Genomic DNA, 16,660 nt, shown 5'->3' with positions numbered 1-16,660 from the left:
GTGTTTATATTCAATTATGTCCCTAGAAAAGTGAATTCTGTAAATGTTGTAAGAATTAGTTTCAATTTTTGATGAGTTATCTTTCAAAGTAGATCATCGATTCTATCTTAGACATTTGTATTCTAACTTCAAGAAGAGATTTTTAAAACTCAAACTAAAGCGTTCATGATGTGTAATTGACGGCAGAATAACATTAAATCACTTTTACAATATAAATAAGACAATTTAAATATTAGAGACACAAATAAAATTTATCTAAACGTTGAGACAAAAATAATACTTTACCCTTAATATATAAAAAGAAACAACGATTTATATATCAATTCTAACAATGGCCCACCAATAATGCAACACAACATTATACATATATTTCATAAAAAATACAAGAATTACATATTATAAAATTAATTTTTAAAACTTAAATTTATTAAAAAAAGCCACACAAATAATTATATCTCTACTAAATTTAACTTGAGCTATCAAATCAATAAATCAATATATATATATATAACTCTTGAAATTTTTTAATTGAAATCAATAAAAAAATACAGGTGACAATAATAAAAAATGAGTGTCAATAATTTTTGTGATTTATAATAATGATATTTTGAATGATATAAAATTTTATTCAATAATATAAAATTATTCACTTTTCTTTTATTAATTAATTTTTCGCTAAAATTTAACAAAGTTGGTCCCCTAGATTTTTTCATAATAAAAATTATCAGCCGTCCTTAAAATACAATGTTTTCTTTTGGTAATTTAAGTTCATATTTTCCACGCCTCTACTTATAGAAACACCGGGTTCCAGATATCACTTGTAAGTCGAATAAAAGAAAAGAAAACCAGAGTAGAAAGCCAAGTACTCTAATGGCGAAAGAAAAGAAGCTCCAAGAACACCAACAAGAGAACGAAGCTCCAATCTATGGAGACATCTTAGAGGCTGTATTATCTCACGTGCCACTTGTCCACCTCGTGCCAGCACGCCACGTGTCCAAGGCGTGGGAGCGCGCCGTCTCCACTTCCCTCCAAATCAACCCCATCAAGCCCTGGCTCACCGTGCATGTCCAGAGCCCACGTGCATATCACGTGACAACCTCCCACGCCTACGACCCACGCTCCCGTGCCTGGGTTCGGATCCACGCGCCTCCCATAAATTTGTCATCCGCTATACGCTCTTCCCACTCCACGGTCCTCTACGCCATCTCCCCTGGCAGATTCTCCTTCTCCGTTGACACTCTCCACCATGACTGGCACCACGTGCATCCACCGCGCGTGTGGCGCATCGACCCCGTGGTTGCCAGCGTGGGAAGCAAGATCGTCGTCGCTGGCGGCGTGTGCGACTTCGAGGATGATCCCCTCGCGGTGGAGATGTACGATGCGGATTCCGGTGCGTGGATCCGGTGTCAGTCTATGCCGGCAATCCTGAAGGACTCCTCAGCGTCTACGTGGCTTTCCGTTGCCGTCACAGGAGACATGGTTTTCGTGACGGAGAAAAACTCCGGTGTGACGTACTCGTTTGACTGTGGCGCCGGAATCTGGCACGGACCGTACCACCTTCGCCCCGACGACGGAGTTTTCTGCTGCGTGATTGGAACGTTGAGGAACTGTTTGATCGTGGCGGGAACAATCGGCGACGCGGAGAACGTGAAGGGAGTGAAACTGTGGAAAGTGAATGGGGAGTTAGGGTTTGGATCGGGGGAGCATTGGTGCGAGGAGCTGGCGGCTATGCCGGAGGAGATGGTGGAGAAGCTTAAGGGGGAGGACGGTTGCGGTGCGGTGGCGTCGGTCACTGTAACGACGGTGGGGGATTTCGTTTACGTAGGGAACCCGTCGGAGCCGGAGGAGATGGTGGTTTGTGAGGTCAGGGAAAACGGCGGGTGTGAATGGTGGAGCCTGAGAAACGCGGTGGTGGAGGAGGGAGGTCGGATGCAGAGAGTAGTGGTTTGCGGCAGCAATGTTGGGCTTGAAGATCTGCAGAGAGCGGTTTCGGAGAATTGCGGGTTTGTTGTGAAAGAGACGAGGGAGTGGATTGAAACTTAAAAATGTTGAATGCAAAGAAGTAAGCTTGATTGCCTCAATGGCAAGGGTATGTGGTAAATTGAGGGGGTAGTAGATAAGTGTTTTGACTTTTGAGTAATGAATGCTAGCGCCTTAGTGGTTACTTTGATAAAGTTTCATTAATCATATATTTTGTGTGGTTGTTTCTCTAGTCATTCATGATCGCGCAATGAAAATGCCTCATCTTCATCTTTGATTCTTATCCCGTTATATCCTTTATGTTTTTCTCTATGTACGCCTGAAAATCAATTGCCAGTTAATTGTTCCGCTTTTTAATTTTATTATGGAGAAGGTACGGTGGATAGGGGTGTCAAAAATTTCCATGAAGCTAGAATTTTTGCGGAGACCGTCTCGAATGGAACTCTAATGGTAGAAAATTTTTTTTATAGGAATGGAGATGGGGAACAAAATTTTTCTGAAACAGACGTAGAACTTGAACGAGGATCTCCGCCTCATTCCCGATAATTTCTCGAATGTTTAAAATTTCTTAAATAATTTTACTTTATTTCTAATATAGAGGTTTTAGTAATTTCACCAATTAAAAAACTCTAATTCTATTATTCAGTCTTTTTTATTCACTGTGTTGTTTGCTGTCCCATCTACTCTCTATTTTCAGTCCCAACTCTTTTCCATCTCCACTTTGTTCAAATTCCAAAACTCCCACAGCACCATATGCTATTATCTCCCACAGCCCCAACTCTCTCCAGTTTCCACTTGATGTTAAAGACTATATCTAATTGTTTTTTTTAGAATGAAAATTGTATTTTAAGATTTTATTTTATGAACTATAATTTACTATGTTGTATTTGTGGACTTATAATCTTGGATAAGATACGTTTGTGTGTTTATAATAGTATTTTTTAGTTTGTTTTTTATTTTTTGATATTTTTTACTATAATTTTCATATGAATGTTAAACATAAGGGGATGGGGAATGGAGCCCCGCAAAAAACACGGAGAACGCGAAAAATAGGGATGGAGACAATTATCCCCCACGGTGGGGATCAGGGTGGGAATGGAGATTACATCCCCCGCCCCCGTCCCGCCCCGCCCCATTGACATCCCTAACGGTGTAGGACAACAACATAAAAGAGTAGCATGTTTTACAGGTGTGTGGTATCAGGAAACTACAAATCGGACGGTATGAGTATTCTTAGAGAATTTGGACAGTCCAATTTTTTGTTTTATTAAAAAAAAAAAGTTTTGTACAACACAAACGATCCGATTTACTTCTTTCAAAATTTAAAATTTTTCTCTTGCAAATCAGACCATCCAATTTAATCATTATATTTTTTTTCCAAAACAATTCCTATAGTCCGACTTGTTAAATCACAAATCAAAAAAAATTGTCCCCACATCTTGGTCTAACACCACTATACCCCCATAACACCACACATCACATACATGCCTCCAATAACAAAAAAAATGAGCCTAATTGTTCCTATACATATATTAAAATATAAAAAATATATATATAAATATCTTAAGATTAATTTTTGAAAACATTTCACTTTTCTCCTCTAAAAAATATTAAAATATTTTTTCTTTTTATTTGTAAAATATACATTCTCCTTTTTTATAATTTTTAAAAAATTTCTTCTTTAATCCATTTTAAATTTTTGTGGTAATTAATGTTAACTTTATCTATTTTAAAAAAATAAATTATCTTTTACAAAAATACCTTTTAATAAAAATTTTATTTTTTTCATTAAATTTTACTTACAAAAATATTTTTTAATAAATTATTTTTTTATTAATTAAATTATATTTTTACCAAAATATTTTTTTAAAAATATTTAATAATTAAATTATTTTTTCTAAAATATTCTTCAATAATTTTTAAATTATTAAATTGTAATTTTACTAAAATTTTTGTTAACAATTATTTTTATATTTTATTATTAATTTTTCGATATCAATATATATTATTTTAATATTAAATAAAAAAATCTTACCATTGTTAATATGTATAACAATTAATATATATTGATATCAGAAAATAATTTTATCAATATTTTTTTATTTAATGTTAAATCATATATATTGATATTGAAAAATTAATAGTAAAATATAACTATAATTGTTAATAAAAATTTGGCAAAATTATAATTTAATAATTAAAAAATTATTGAAAAGGTATTTTAGAAAAAAAAATTAATTATTAAATTTTTTTAAAAATATAATTTAATTAATAAAAAAATTTTATTAGAAAGTATTTTGGTAAGTAAAATTTAATAATAAAAAATAAAATTTTAACTAAAAAATATTTTTATAAAAAATAATTTATTTTTTCTTAAAAAATAGATAAAATTAATTTTTAACACTAAAAATTTAAAATAAATTAAAAATATTTTAAAAATTATAAAAATATATATATATTTTACAAATAGAAGAGAACAATATAATTTTAATATCTCTTCGAGAAATAGAGTAATTTGTTTTTAAATTTTTTTTATCTATTTTTTTAGTAGTGACAATCCAATTGTACTATCCTGTCATTTTAAAGTTCTAAAATAATTGCAATTTGAAAGAAGTTATAAAACCCGTCATTTCATGGTTCATTTTCGATTATTATAGACTTAATAATAACTGAAACCATGGAAAAGCTGTTTCCATCTTGTATGGGCTCCACAAGAACTTATTAAGTCGAAAAAGCAGCAGATATGGTAATGGCAGTGTTGCGATTATTGCACTTAAAAAACCAAGTAAATATTAGAAAGTCGTGGCTCGTAGAAGGAGGATTTGTTCTGATGTAGTTGGTGGGAATGGTGATATGGACAAATATGGATATATAATTATATATAAATCCTTTTACATTGTGTTTATTTGTAATTGCTAGATTAGATTGAGGAGGGTTGTTATGTTGATTATTTAAGCAACCCGTGCAAATGTTATTTTATTTCTACAGGCGACAAGTTTGGACTTTGGGGGTCAAGTATGACAGCCTATATACCATGTAATATATTTTTATTTTTATATGTAGGTCAAATAATACATTAGAGGAGTCATAATTATATTATTAAAAAGATTAAAGATAAGTGGGACAGCTTGCATGATGTACTATTTTTATAAAAAAAAAGCAATGTTAGGGGTCAGTAATTTTTGTGATTGTTAGCCATCAACTAATTATTAATGATGATTTGATGGTGTGAAATTGGTGTGAGATTTCATCCAATGGCTCACTTTTCTCTGCTGGTTATATGCTGGCAAAAATTCAACAAAATTGCTGGTCCCCTAGACTTTTCCTTAAAAAAAAAATTCGTACATACAAAACAAATTAGTTTTTAAATTAATTGTTATATATTTAGGTTCAAAAATAATAGAGAATTTAGGTTCATGTATAATAATGTGTTTTTTGTTAAGCTAAAAACAAAAATTACAACAATACGAAAACAATCCTTAGTGTTTCGGGGTTGTTTGAAGGGCTAAAAACCTAACAACAATTAAGTGGATTGTGTGATTGACTTTGTGAAAACAAGTGGAGGCCCATTAGCTTGAACATATTATTCACGCAATTTTAATTATTCAAGTTTTCACACAATTGCATATTATTATATTCACGATATTCATTTGACTTCTCTAATCACGGTCATATTATATTGTTATTTATTACCGACCACCATTCCATGCTCCCCATAAGTCACGAGGACTTACATAGTTAAACCCATGGCAGACCACCATCAGTACACCCTTACCCTCCACCATATACACACAGGATCATTTATGCAAGTAACTTACTTAGAAAGTCACACGTCATAACTTTTTATATATAAGAAGAAAGTTAGAAACCTAGTTTTTTTTTTCAGTAATTAATTAATAATAATAGTTAAAAGCATAAACTAAAAATATATTGTTGGATTATTAAATTAAAAGAATTAAATTAGTAATTAAAAATAATAAATTCTGTTGATGTTTAAATTTGTTTTTTATATATAAAATATGATTTTTTTTCTCTTTTACCTTTAAGAATTTATATGATAATGTAAATTCCATCCGTTTGAAATCTTATAAAAGAATAAACATTGTCTTTCAATAAAATTTTTCTCTCTAATATCCACGGAATCTAGCATGACACTTTTGTTAAAAGATGAGCAAAATATTTATTATGTTGATCAACCTTATTTAATGAATTAAATTATATTATTTAATGATCAAACATTGAATTGATTCTGAGCAAGTTTCTCGCATTTTTTTTGTACTTCTCTTCTTCTTGTAAATGATTGTATACATCTATATTAGATAGAGACGGCAAATAGATCAAAATCTGCTAGGTTGAATCTGCATAACTAGCCTAAAAAAAAGAGTTAGGTTGAAAATTTAAAAAGGTTAAATTTAAAAAGTTTGTCTAATCTATTTCATCTAATTTATAGGTTTTTAGCAGGTTTTAGCGGAGTGGAACGAACTTCTCTGATAAATTAGTAGATATTATTTTATTAGACCGTTTTTTTATAAATTTCTATAATATTATTAATCTACAAAAAATAAAGATAATAATTGAAGATGTTTTAAGTTATATTTTAAATTATGTTTTATATTTGATTGATTATAAACTTGAAGATAGGGGTGACAAACAGAAAACCCATCCTGCCCCCGCCAAAAGCCCTCCCCACCCTGTCTCATGAGGCAGTCCTAAAATTTTACTCCGCCCCGCCTAATAGTGGGCTGGTGGGCCAAACCTGCAAAATCTCTTTTTTTTATTATTAAGTATTAAATAATATATATAATTTCATAACCATTTTAATAAATTTATAATTTCTAAAAATATAAAAAAATATAATTTCTAAATTCACAAATATTAAAGTCTTTATAATTATAAATATATAATAAACATAATCATAAACTAAATTTTTTGAAACAAAATAATAAAACCAACATTGTCCAAAGTAAAATAAATATTGTTCAAAAAATATAATTAAACATCTACAAATTTAGAACATAATCAATCAAACATAAAATATAATCCAACACACTAAATTAGAACATTTTCAAAAAAACCCTAAGCCTGGTGGAGAAGTCCGCCTTGCCAAAGCACGGTTTAAACGGTACGAGTTAAATGGACTTTCGATGTGTAGTGGTCTCAATTTTTCAGACCGGCCCGCCTTTTTTGACTAATTACGCGGGCTGGCCCGGCAGATTTAGGCCCATTTGTCACCCATATTTAGGGGTGTTCATGGGTCCGGTAAAATCGAGTTTGTTCTGACCTAAATTCGACCCTAAATATATACCGGGTCTATTTTTTAGATTCTAACCCGACTCTAGATCCGATGAAACCTAAATATTTTTGGGCCACAACTATACCGGGTCCAAATCGGGTGAAAATTGGATCTTTGAAGATTTAACAATAATTTATAAAGAAACTTATTTATGATGCACTTATTTATAAAGAAAAAACTTGATACCGAAAAGTTGATATCCATATTTGAATTTGAATTTGTCTATTAATTCTAATTTGCTGATTCTTTGATCTATTTTCTAATTTAATAAGTGTGATTAAAAATAAAACAATAAGCTTATAATTAATATAACATAATATTGAAATTAATTTAAAACATATATATCTTTTTTATTTTCCTTAGGGTGCACATGGGTCAGGTGAAGCCGGGTTCGCTTTGACCCGGACCCGACTTGAAATAATGATCGGGTCTATTTCTGAGACTCTTACCCGATTCTAGACATGGTAAAATCACACCAAATTAGCCCCTAAAATGTTTGGAGCCAGACCGGGTCATGTACATCCCTACCCCTACTTGAAGATGTTTAATTATATGTTTTGGATAATGTTTGTTTTGTTTTGGACAATGTTAGTTTTATTATTTTGTTTCAAAAAATTTGGTTTATAATTATATTTATTACATATTTTTAATTTTAAAAATTTTAATATTTGTGAATTTAGAACTTATAATTTTTTTATGTCTTTAAAAATTATAAATTTATTGAAATAATTGTAAAGTTATTATATATATATATTGTTTATATTAATGGTTTATATTTAAAAAAAAGAAATTTGACAAATTTAACCTATTAACCTATCAATAAATAAGGCAGGAAAAGAATTTAAAACCATCTTATTAAATAGAACAAAACAGTCAATCCACTATATAGTAGACTTTTGACAAAATAAAATAGATTTTTCTATTTGGCAACCCTAAATTATATCTTAATAAAACGATAATATTAAAAAAATAAAAAATAGCCAAAATTTACTTTATTACTAAGTATTGTTGTCAGTAAAAATAGTGTGCAATATGGTTCAATCAATATATTGGAAAATCTAAGCACATGTTTTGAAGGTGTCTTTTGGATACGTACGGTACAACAAATTTCGTTTTCCATCATTATATGAATATCTATTGCCTTTAATGGATGTCACAGTCCATCACTAACCCCGATTGCAAAGAAGGGCCCCTTATCCTCATTAATTATTTATTGGCATGCCCTACTAATTAGATAACTTTGATCCATCTTCGTTTAATGAATTCGTTGAAGGTTATGGGTTTGGTTTCTTTAACAACATCACAATCTCTAATTTCCCCATTTATAGTTTATTAAAAAATAACTATTTTTATTCATAAAAAATTAAAATACCGACAAAACTATCTATAACAGATCAAAATTAACGTTTTATCCGTTAAAAAATACAATCCATATCACAAAAATATTAAAATGTTAATTTTTGATTGACACTGATAAAAAATTATCCAAATATTTAAAATTATCCTCGTCTTTTCTACTACTATTATCATCATCATCAAACTCTCTTGTCTCACCTTCACCTTCAGTTGGGTCGTAGTGCTGGAATGGCCCCAAATTGGATTTCACAATCTGATATCTGATTCGACTTGAGAGGCAAACAAGAAGCATTGTTCGCGACTTTGAATCAAATCCCCCTCTCATTCATGATCAAATCAGTTATTCTACTTGCAGGCCCATCTTTCCATATAGGGGCTATTTGCAGGCCCATCTTCCCATCTCAGTTTCAGATATCTATCTTGGAATATATGTTATTGAGAAAGTATAGGGAGTTAATGACCTAAGCGTACAATGTGTAGAATGAAGATTTAGAAAGAATTAGAGATATGACCATTAGTGTTACATTGTCCTGTCAGATTACGTTTTTTGGACGAGTGGATTCATAACATGGTATTAGAGTTCTAGATCTAAAAGGTCAAGAATTCGATCCTTGGTGAACTCCAAAATCAATTTAAGTTTTTGGAATGAGTTGTTTTATGACATGAGATGTTTATCATCCTTGAAGGGTATGTTATTCTCTAGTTCGTTTTTACCTAAATGAAAAATATTTTTTTATATGTTTCTGAGAATATTTCCGATTTATTTCTTTTAACTCATTAAATACAAGTTATTACGATAAATTAACTATATCAACTAATTGATTTGATTAGATATTTAAATATCATATAATTTATATCAATCTGATTTGGTAGTATTTTTTAATTTATTTATTTTAATATTTTGTTAGTATTTTTAAATTTCAAAGACTATTTTTAAACTCCTTTTAAGGTGAAGAAAGCTCACATGAGAAAGTTGTAACTTCTTCGAAATCTTAGTGAAAGACTGGATTTATTATCTCATGTTTGCTTTTCGTGAAAAAATACCAATTGAAGTGGAGTTTTTCTTCAAACAACAAGGGGTTGGGTCAACTGCTCAATCAAATGGTATTGAGCATGTTTCCCATTTATTCTTGAGAAACAAACAGGCTATTTCTTTGCAAAATTGTGCTCAATTTCATATGTGGCAATTCTGCCAAGATCTCTTCATTAGTTGACCATCTTTGTTATAATGTCTGTCACCGTGTTTGCATATCTCATAATGAAATAAAAATTAACACACTAATTCCAATGCATAATATCTCTTTTGAGCACTGATAATGGATCAATAAACCCAAAATCATTTTAGTGACTAGTAACAAAATTAAACGCTTCCACACAATCCGTCTCATAAATAATATCCCGTTGATCCACATCCCAAATTAAGAAATATTATGTCCAAATAACAAGAAATTTTCCTTGAAAAATATTATTACTCTCAATTATTTCTAAACATCTCATATTATATATTGATATATGATTTAGTAATTGGTTTTTTTGTATATATATAATATGGTTAAAATTAAATAATAAAATGATGTTGATACATAATCATTGTTGTGGATTTTAGGTTTCATTTTCACATTGATTTGTTACGGTCTTAGTTTTAACAGACATCAACACTGCGTTTGGTTAGTGTGTCTTTCAGGGCAAGACATAGACACGGTAGAACGTATCTGGTGTTTGGTTAGTAAGACACAAAAATTAGAAATACACGCATATCTATAAGCATACACAATATATATGTTTTTAGTGTCTTAATAAAATGGTGAGACACGGAACAAAAGTCTTGGACACAGATCTAAAATTTTATTTTGGACCATTTTATCCTCATCAATTTTTTAAAATTCCAAATATCTCCTTCTCTATTTACAAACCCTAATCAGTTCTCAGCCCTTGTCATTTGTTTTCCGAAGCTTCGTGTATTATCCATCGTATGTATGCGTTGGTTGATTTTGTGAAAGTTGTTGTTATTCTATGATAATCTCCTTCTCCTTTTCACAAACCCTAACTAGTTCTAATCTTTTCTCTTCTGTTTTTTCGCTTTTGCAGCTTTGTAAATCTTCTTCATGTGTGTGTTGTTCGATCTGCTAAAGCTTTTTATTGTTCTATCACAATCTTTCTCCTTCATCTGTGCTAGAAAGCTCAGCTCAAGGTTTGAAATAATCGTAATCTTCTTGTTTGTTTGTATATTGGATTTGTATGTTGCTATATTGGATATCCAATTTTTTTTTTGAACACTTATGTGTTGGGTAATCTTCTATTTTGGATATGTATTTTTAATGGGATTCGGTTAGAGTATTATGTTTAGAGTTTAGCTGGAGTATTATGTTGGGTTATCTTGTTTTCTCTGATTTGGTCAATAAAATAAATTATAAGTGATGGTAACAAATAAAAAGATAATGTCATAGTATTATGGTTCAATTTGAATCAATTTGATGTTTCAAAATTATGAATTTGAGTCCATTTGAGAGCTTCTTGTACTTAGTCCCAATTGTAAACTTGTTATCATAACGGAGCATTGTGTATCTCCACTTGATGACTTATATTTAATTAGATCCCAATAATTTATTTGCTGTTTTGTTCATGAAATCTGAGCCAACTGGTTGATTGCTTAGTTTTGATATTTATTAATATGTTTTTACCTTGAATTTTATTTCCGATTTATAGTGCAAAAAAAATTAGCAACTGTAATAAATTAAGAGTTCTCCATTTATGTATCAAAAACTGTTAGCTTGCTAATATGAGTATGTGATTATGTAATGGGTGTTTTCTCTACTTGTAGTTTAATTAAAATGATAAAGAAAAGTTTACTCTTGAGTGTTGTCAAACTGGGTATTAGAATTTATTTTATTTTTATGCATTTATTTTTTTATTGTTTCTTAGGAAGTGAGATGGATCGTTTTGAACAATTTAAGCTATGTGTTGGATATTACTGGATCATGAGAACGCAATCCGATGATGTTGTTTCTTTTAGTTACTTTATATATGTATATTAGGAATAGAATGAGGGGTCATTCTTCAATTGGACGAAGAGTGAACACATTGTCATTAAGGCGAGATGCATTAGATAACATCATTGGGGCGGGTGGAGATAGAAATTGCATATGGGAGTTAAGAATGAGTTTGAATGCATTTGCTAATTTGTGTGAATTGCTACAAGTTCAAGGTGGGTTAGATGATGATGGTCATGTTGGCATAGGCGAGCAAGTAGCAACTTTCTTGATTATATTAGCTTATCATACCAAAAATCGCAATGTACAAGTTAGATTTTATAGGTCTGGTGAAACTGTTAGTAGGTATTTTCATAAGGTGTTAGGTTCAGTTTTGCGTGTCCAAAGTGTGTTATTTGCAAAGGCAGACCCTGTACCAGAAGATTCTATAGATCCCAGATGGAAATGGTTTAAGGTAAGGTGTTGCATAAACTTTAAATTTGTATTGGTCAACTTTATTTGTATGTAATAACTATTTTGTTGTATCCATTTGATAGGGTTGTCTAGGAGCATTAGATGACACTTACATAGATGTCACAGTCCCCAAGAGTGATAAATCTAGGTATCGGACAAGGAAATCTAGAATATCCACCAATGTCTTAGGAGTTTGCAATCGGAACATGAATTTCGTCTATGTCCTTAGCGGTTGGGAAGGATCGGCATCTGATTCAAGGGTACTTAGAGATGCCATTACTCGACGTAATGGCTTGAAAATACCTGTTGGTATATTTAAATTAATCTCTTGATAAGTGCATTAGCTATCTATTAAAGAATTACGATATACCCCTTATAATTTTTCCATCCTTCCATTTTAGGGTCTTATTATTTAGTGGACGCTGGCTATACCAATGGTAGAGGATTTTTATCTCCTTATAGAAATCTCCGGTATCATGTCAATGAGTGGGCTCAAGGTCACCGTGCACCACAAAATCGTCTAGAGTTATTTAATAAGAAGCATTCATCGGCTAGGAATGTGATTGAGCGGTGCTTTGGGCTGCTTAAGAAGAGATGGGCAATTCTACGAAGCCCCTCATTCTATCCAATTAGAATCCAAAGCCACATTATTATTGTGTGTTGTTTGTTACAAAATTATATTCGCATGAACATGGATGTTGATCCCGAAGAAGATGCAACTCTTTTACCAAAGCATATACCCGTTGGAGATGACATTGTTGTTGATGAAGCCGACGTGATTGATGCTATGGAAAGTAGCCATGAGTGGACTCAATGGCGTGAGGACTTAGCAAATGAGATGTGGGAAATATGGAGAGGAGAACATGCCGCGTAGAGTTTTAAATTTTTCCTAGTTTTATTATATCTGCAAGTGTCGTGTACTATAAATTGTTTCTCTTGAAATTATTTGAGTTTTTTTAGGCTGAATGTATTTGCATACTAGGTTTAATTAGTTGTGTTCTAATTTGGTTGAAATTGTTGAATTATGTTGATATTCTACTAGTAATTATTTAAATTCTGTTGCAATTGTTAGTTTATTGTAGTGTTACTTTATTACAAATCTACTACCCAGTATTGATTTGCTAAAATTCTGCTTGGCACTTGATATTTATTGTGTAGTTGCTGTTATTGTAAGTCTATTGTAATGATGATAAAGATTCTGCTGTAACTGATTTATAATTCCGATAGTAATTCCATTGGTCTGGTGCTCTTTTTCCTTTATTGTGCAACTACATTATTCAGCATCAATGGCTTCCATACCACGTCAGTGGACTGAACAAGAAACTGAACAATTTGTGGTCTTCATGGAGGAATTGGTTGTTGAAGACAAGAGGGCGGATGCCGGTCAATTTAAACCCGGGCCATTTCAAAAGCTGGCAGATAAGATGAATGAGAAGTTTCCTGGATGTGGCCTCACTGTGAAGCACATCAGAAATAAACACAAGCGACTAAAGGAAAAATATATGTATGTGGCTGAGATGTTGGGTTGTAGCGGCTTTGGATGGAATTCGGAAAAAATGTGTGTGGAAGTCGATAGCAAGCAAGTATTGGAAGCTTGGGGAAAGGTATGTTTTTCGTTTTTAATCACTCCTCTTGCAAGACTTCTAAACTTACAAATGTGAATTTCATTTTTGCTATGTTTATTAATGTCGACTTTGGTTTATGGTATAGGGTCGCAACGTCACACTCTACACTCCCGGCAAGCCGTTTCCCTTGTTTGAACGTCTTGGCAATATTTTTGGTAAGGATAGAGCTACCGGTGTTGAAGCATGCAGTGGCAAAGATGCTGAAGAAGATGTTACTCCGGGATCTACATTTGCTGCGGCCACAGCTGGTGGCTTGGGATTAGGCAGCGAGGATATTGACATGGATGATTTAGGGGCTGCTGAGAGTGAATTACCCAACACCTTCTCGACTTCTTTTGCTTCATCAAGTGAGAGAAATCAAGGACGGCTGCAATCCTATCAAACTTGGCTGAAACTTTTAAGTCCGCAGTAGAAGATCAAGGAAAGCATGTGCAAGTACTAGCAAATGCAATGAGTGGGGTAAATGACCAAGTGAATCTGGGCAGAACTTTAAAGAGTCTTGGCTTTGACACAATGGAGATTGTGCAAGTTGCAAAGAAATTTGTGTAGAATCCGGAATTGAAGGCAACCTTTTGGAGTTTGGACGAGGAAAAGGCAGCATTCGTACGAGATATAATGGAAAACTTTTAGCTATTATTAGTGTTGTTGGTTTAATTAGTTGTTATCTTATTAAGGTCTATTGTTAAATACTGTGGGTACTTTGCTATAATTGAACAGGGTTTAGGTAATTGTTGTATTATTAAAGTGCAATAGCTATATATGCACCTAATTTAAACATGAACTGACTTTTATTTGTAATCTACAACAATATATGTTGATATTTTGGTTTATGCACCTAAGTTATGCCTCAGGTGTTTATTAATTATATTATGCAAATTTGCACTTTATACTGTGCAATTATGCATTATTGCAATCAAATTCTGTAATTCTGTTGTCGATTTTCGAATATATTGTGTAATTTTGTCCTTAAAGTTATTTACTTCTGCATATTTAAAATTAATTTCTGCATTCTGTTTGTTAATTTTCTACAGTTAGGTACAGTTGAATTTTAATTGTGCAGTTTACTTTTGCACAACAAAGTTGTGCACTTCTGCAGAATTTGAATCAATTTTTAGATCTTAAAATACTGCACTTCCTGTATTGATTTCATACACGATGTTTACAGCTTGAGTTTCAAATTCTCCAGTTACATATTAGTGCAATGCAAACAAAATATACTTCAAATACTCATTGTTGAAAGCAAACAACAGCCCAAATTAAATTTCAAACAAACCACTTTTCATTCAATTTTCAATTCATACAATTTTCAATCATACAATTGTGTTGAATCCTAAAACTATACCAATGGAACTCTTATGCTATTGTTTCTCAGGTGTTCATTGTACAAATACAATGCCACATAATTGAAAAAAATTACAACTTTCAAAAGTAATAATTGTTCCAAAGTTGCAGTTATCTCAAGCCGTTCAACATTTGATCCATAACCAAGTTCTTCTTGTGCATAGCAACCAATTATTTGCATCTTACAAGTCAAACCCAACCATTTCTACTGCTATTCATAACTGCCTGATCCTTTGACAGCAGGCACAAACATTCCCTGCAAAAAGAAATTCAATAAACACATTCAAATTTTGAAATAAGAGACAGCTTAAACTAAATGCATTACCACGAAAAAGCATATAGCTCAAACACCAATTTCTATTCTCAAAGTATTAGCATGAATTCACTTGTAAATGGATGGATTATAAATATGAATTTCATCAACATTTCCAACAATAATAAATAAGAAAAAGCATCAACAGCATGAAGCCTAATATCAATATATAATGCATTTTTCAATATGTCACCTACACACTTCAATCTACTCAGCATTTTAATAGCTAAATACTTAAATATATTTAAATCAAAATTAAAATATGGATATCTGTAATTGCAAAGCATTAAGAATTGCAATACTGAGTATTGATGTAAATCAGGCCAACAACTGTAGTTAATTGCTCTTCGCCATATGAAGACAAGAAAAACAACAACACAAACAAGTGGACAGATGTTGAAGCCATCAATCGGTTGAACACAGTACACAACAAGCAAAGCAAACCCTAACTTTCATGTGTGGTTGTTTCACCAACATAAACGAATTCATGAATAAATTGTACATGCTGTCGTTCAAGTGTTATTTATGCATTGATTACATTGCAGCAGAAAAAAAAGGGGGAAAGAAGAACAAGAAGAAGAAATATTCCATCCTATGAAGCACTTACCAAGTTAAGCCCAACGAACTATCATCACAACAATTGATCACCATAAAATTCTAAATATATCAAAAGTATCGACTAAAGTATCCACTAATTTGTAAAGTTTCATAAGTAAATTTTTTCAATTACTACTATTTTAAGCACCGTATTCCCAAAATTACAGCAACTAGATATTTCAAGCACCGTATTCCAAAATGTGGTAAATCTTAAACCCTAAATTGCAAACTCCTAACTCTTAAAAATATAGTATAAGCTGTAAATATTATGAATGGGTATGGTAGATACCTGACAAATGCGGAGGAGATGGCTTCTTCTTCGACGCTAATTCAACACACGAGGGAAGAGCACCGCGAAGAAGGAGATCGCACAAGAGGGAGATTTCTGGGGGCCTGAGGTTAGAGGGAGAAAGTATCACCGCGAAGAAGGAGATCGCATAAGAGGGAGATTTCTGGGGGCTTCAGGTTAGAGGGACAAACTAGAAACCCTGGAATCAATTTGGGGCTCTGCCTCTCTGGGTTTTTTTTAATTATTGAATTTTTAATTTAAATTAGGAGGACAAAATAGTCATTCTAATTATGTAGTGTTCTTGTGTTTTATTAACCAAACATAATATTAGACACTACACTAATGTCATGTTCATTATATCCAAACACCATACATAAACACAAATATTTAATGTCGATGTCTCAAGTGTCTATGTCTTAGTAC

The 16,660-nt window shown here is 31.9% G+C and overlaps 2 protein-coding genes across 2 annotated transcripts; both read left to right on the top strand.

Annotated features, from left to right (window-relative positions):
* Window positions 1–489: 489 nt before the first annotated feature.
* On the top strand, window positions 490–2,263 carry LOC112791768 (F-box/kelch-repeat protein At1g23390). Its single transcript, XM_025834726.3, has one exon. It carries the CDS (start codon window positions 871–873, stop codon window positions 2,041–2,043), a length of 1,173 nt encoding a protein of 390 aa, XP_025690511.1. The 5' UTR covers window positions 490–870; the 3' UTR covers window positions 2,044–2,263.
* A 9,408-nt stretch (window positions 2,264–11,671) lies between these two features.
* LOC112782966 (protein ALP1-like) lies at window positions 11,672–12,946 on the top strand. The gene is made up of 3 exons (XM_029297480.1): window positions 11,672–12,073; window positions 12,156–12,381; window positions 12,474–12,946. Exons 1-3 carry the CDS (start codon window positions 11,672–11,674, stop codon window positions 12,944–12,946), a joined length of 1,101 nt encoding a protein of 366 aa, XP_029153313.1.
* Window positions 12,947–16,660: the final 3,714 nt, after the last annotated feature.

Source organism: Arachis hypogaea, chromosome 3 (assembly GCF_003086295.3).
Source record: "Arachis hypogaea cultivar Tifrunner chromosome 3, arahy.Tifrunner.gnm2.J5K5, whole genome shotgun sequence".
In the NCBI taxonomy this organism is placed as follows: domain Eukaryota; kingdom Viridiplantae; phylum Streptophyta; class Magnoliopsida; order Fabales; family Fabaceae; genus Arachis; species Arachis hypogaea.
This window is presented reverse-complemented; position numbering and strand designations above follow the sequence as displayed.

Coding starts and splice junctions, on each gene's coding strand:
- LOC112782966 (XM_029297480.1), top strand. CDS start 11,672: ATGAGGGGTCATTCTTCAATTGGACGAAGAGTGAACACATTGTCATTA. Junction 12,074..12,155: donor CCAGATGGAAATGGTTTAAG/GTAAGGTGTTGC, acceptor TCCATTTGATAG/GGTTGTCTAGGAGCATTAGA. Junction 12,382..12,473: donor TGGCTTGAAAATACCTGTTG/GTATATTTAAAT, acceptor CTTCCATTTTAG/GGTCTTATTATTTAGTGGAC.
- LOC112791768 (XM_025834726.3), top strand. CDS start 871: ATGGCGAAAGAAAAGAAGCTCCAAGAACACCAACAAGAGAACGAAGCT.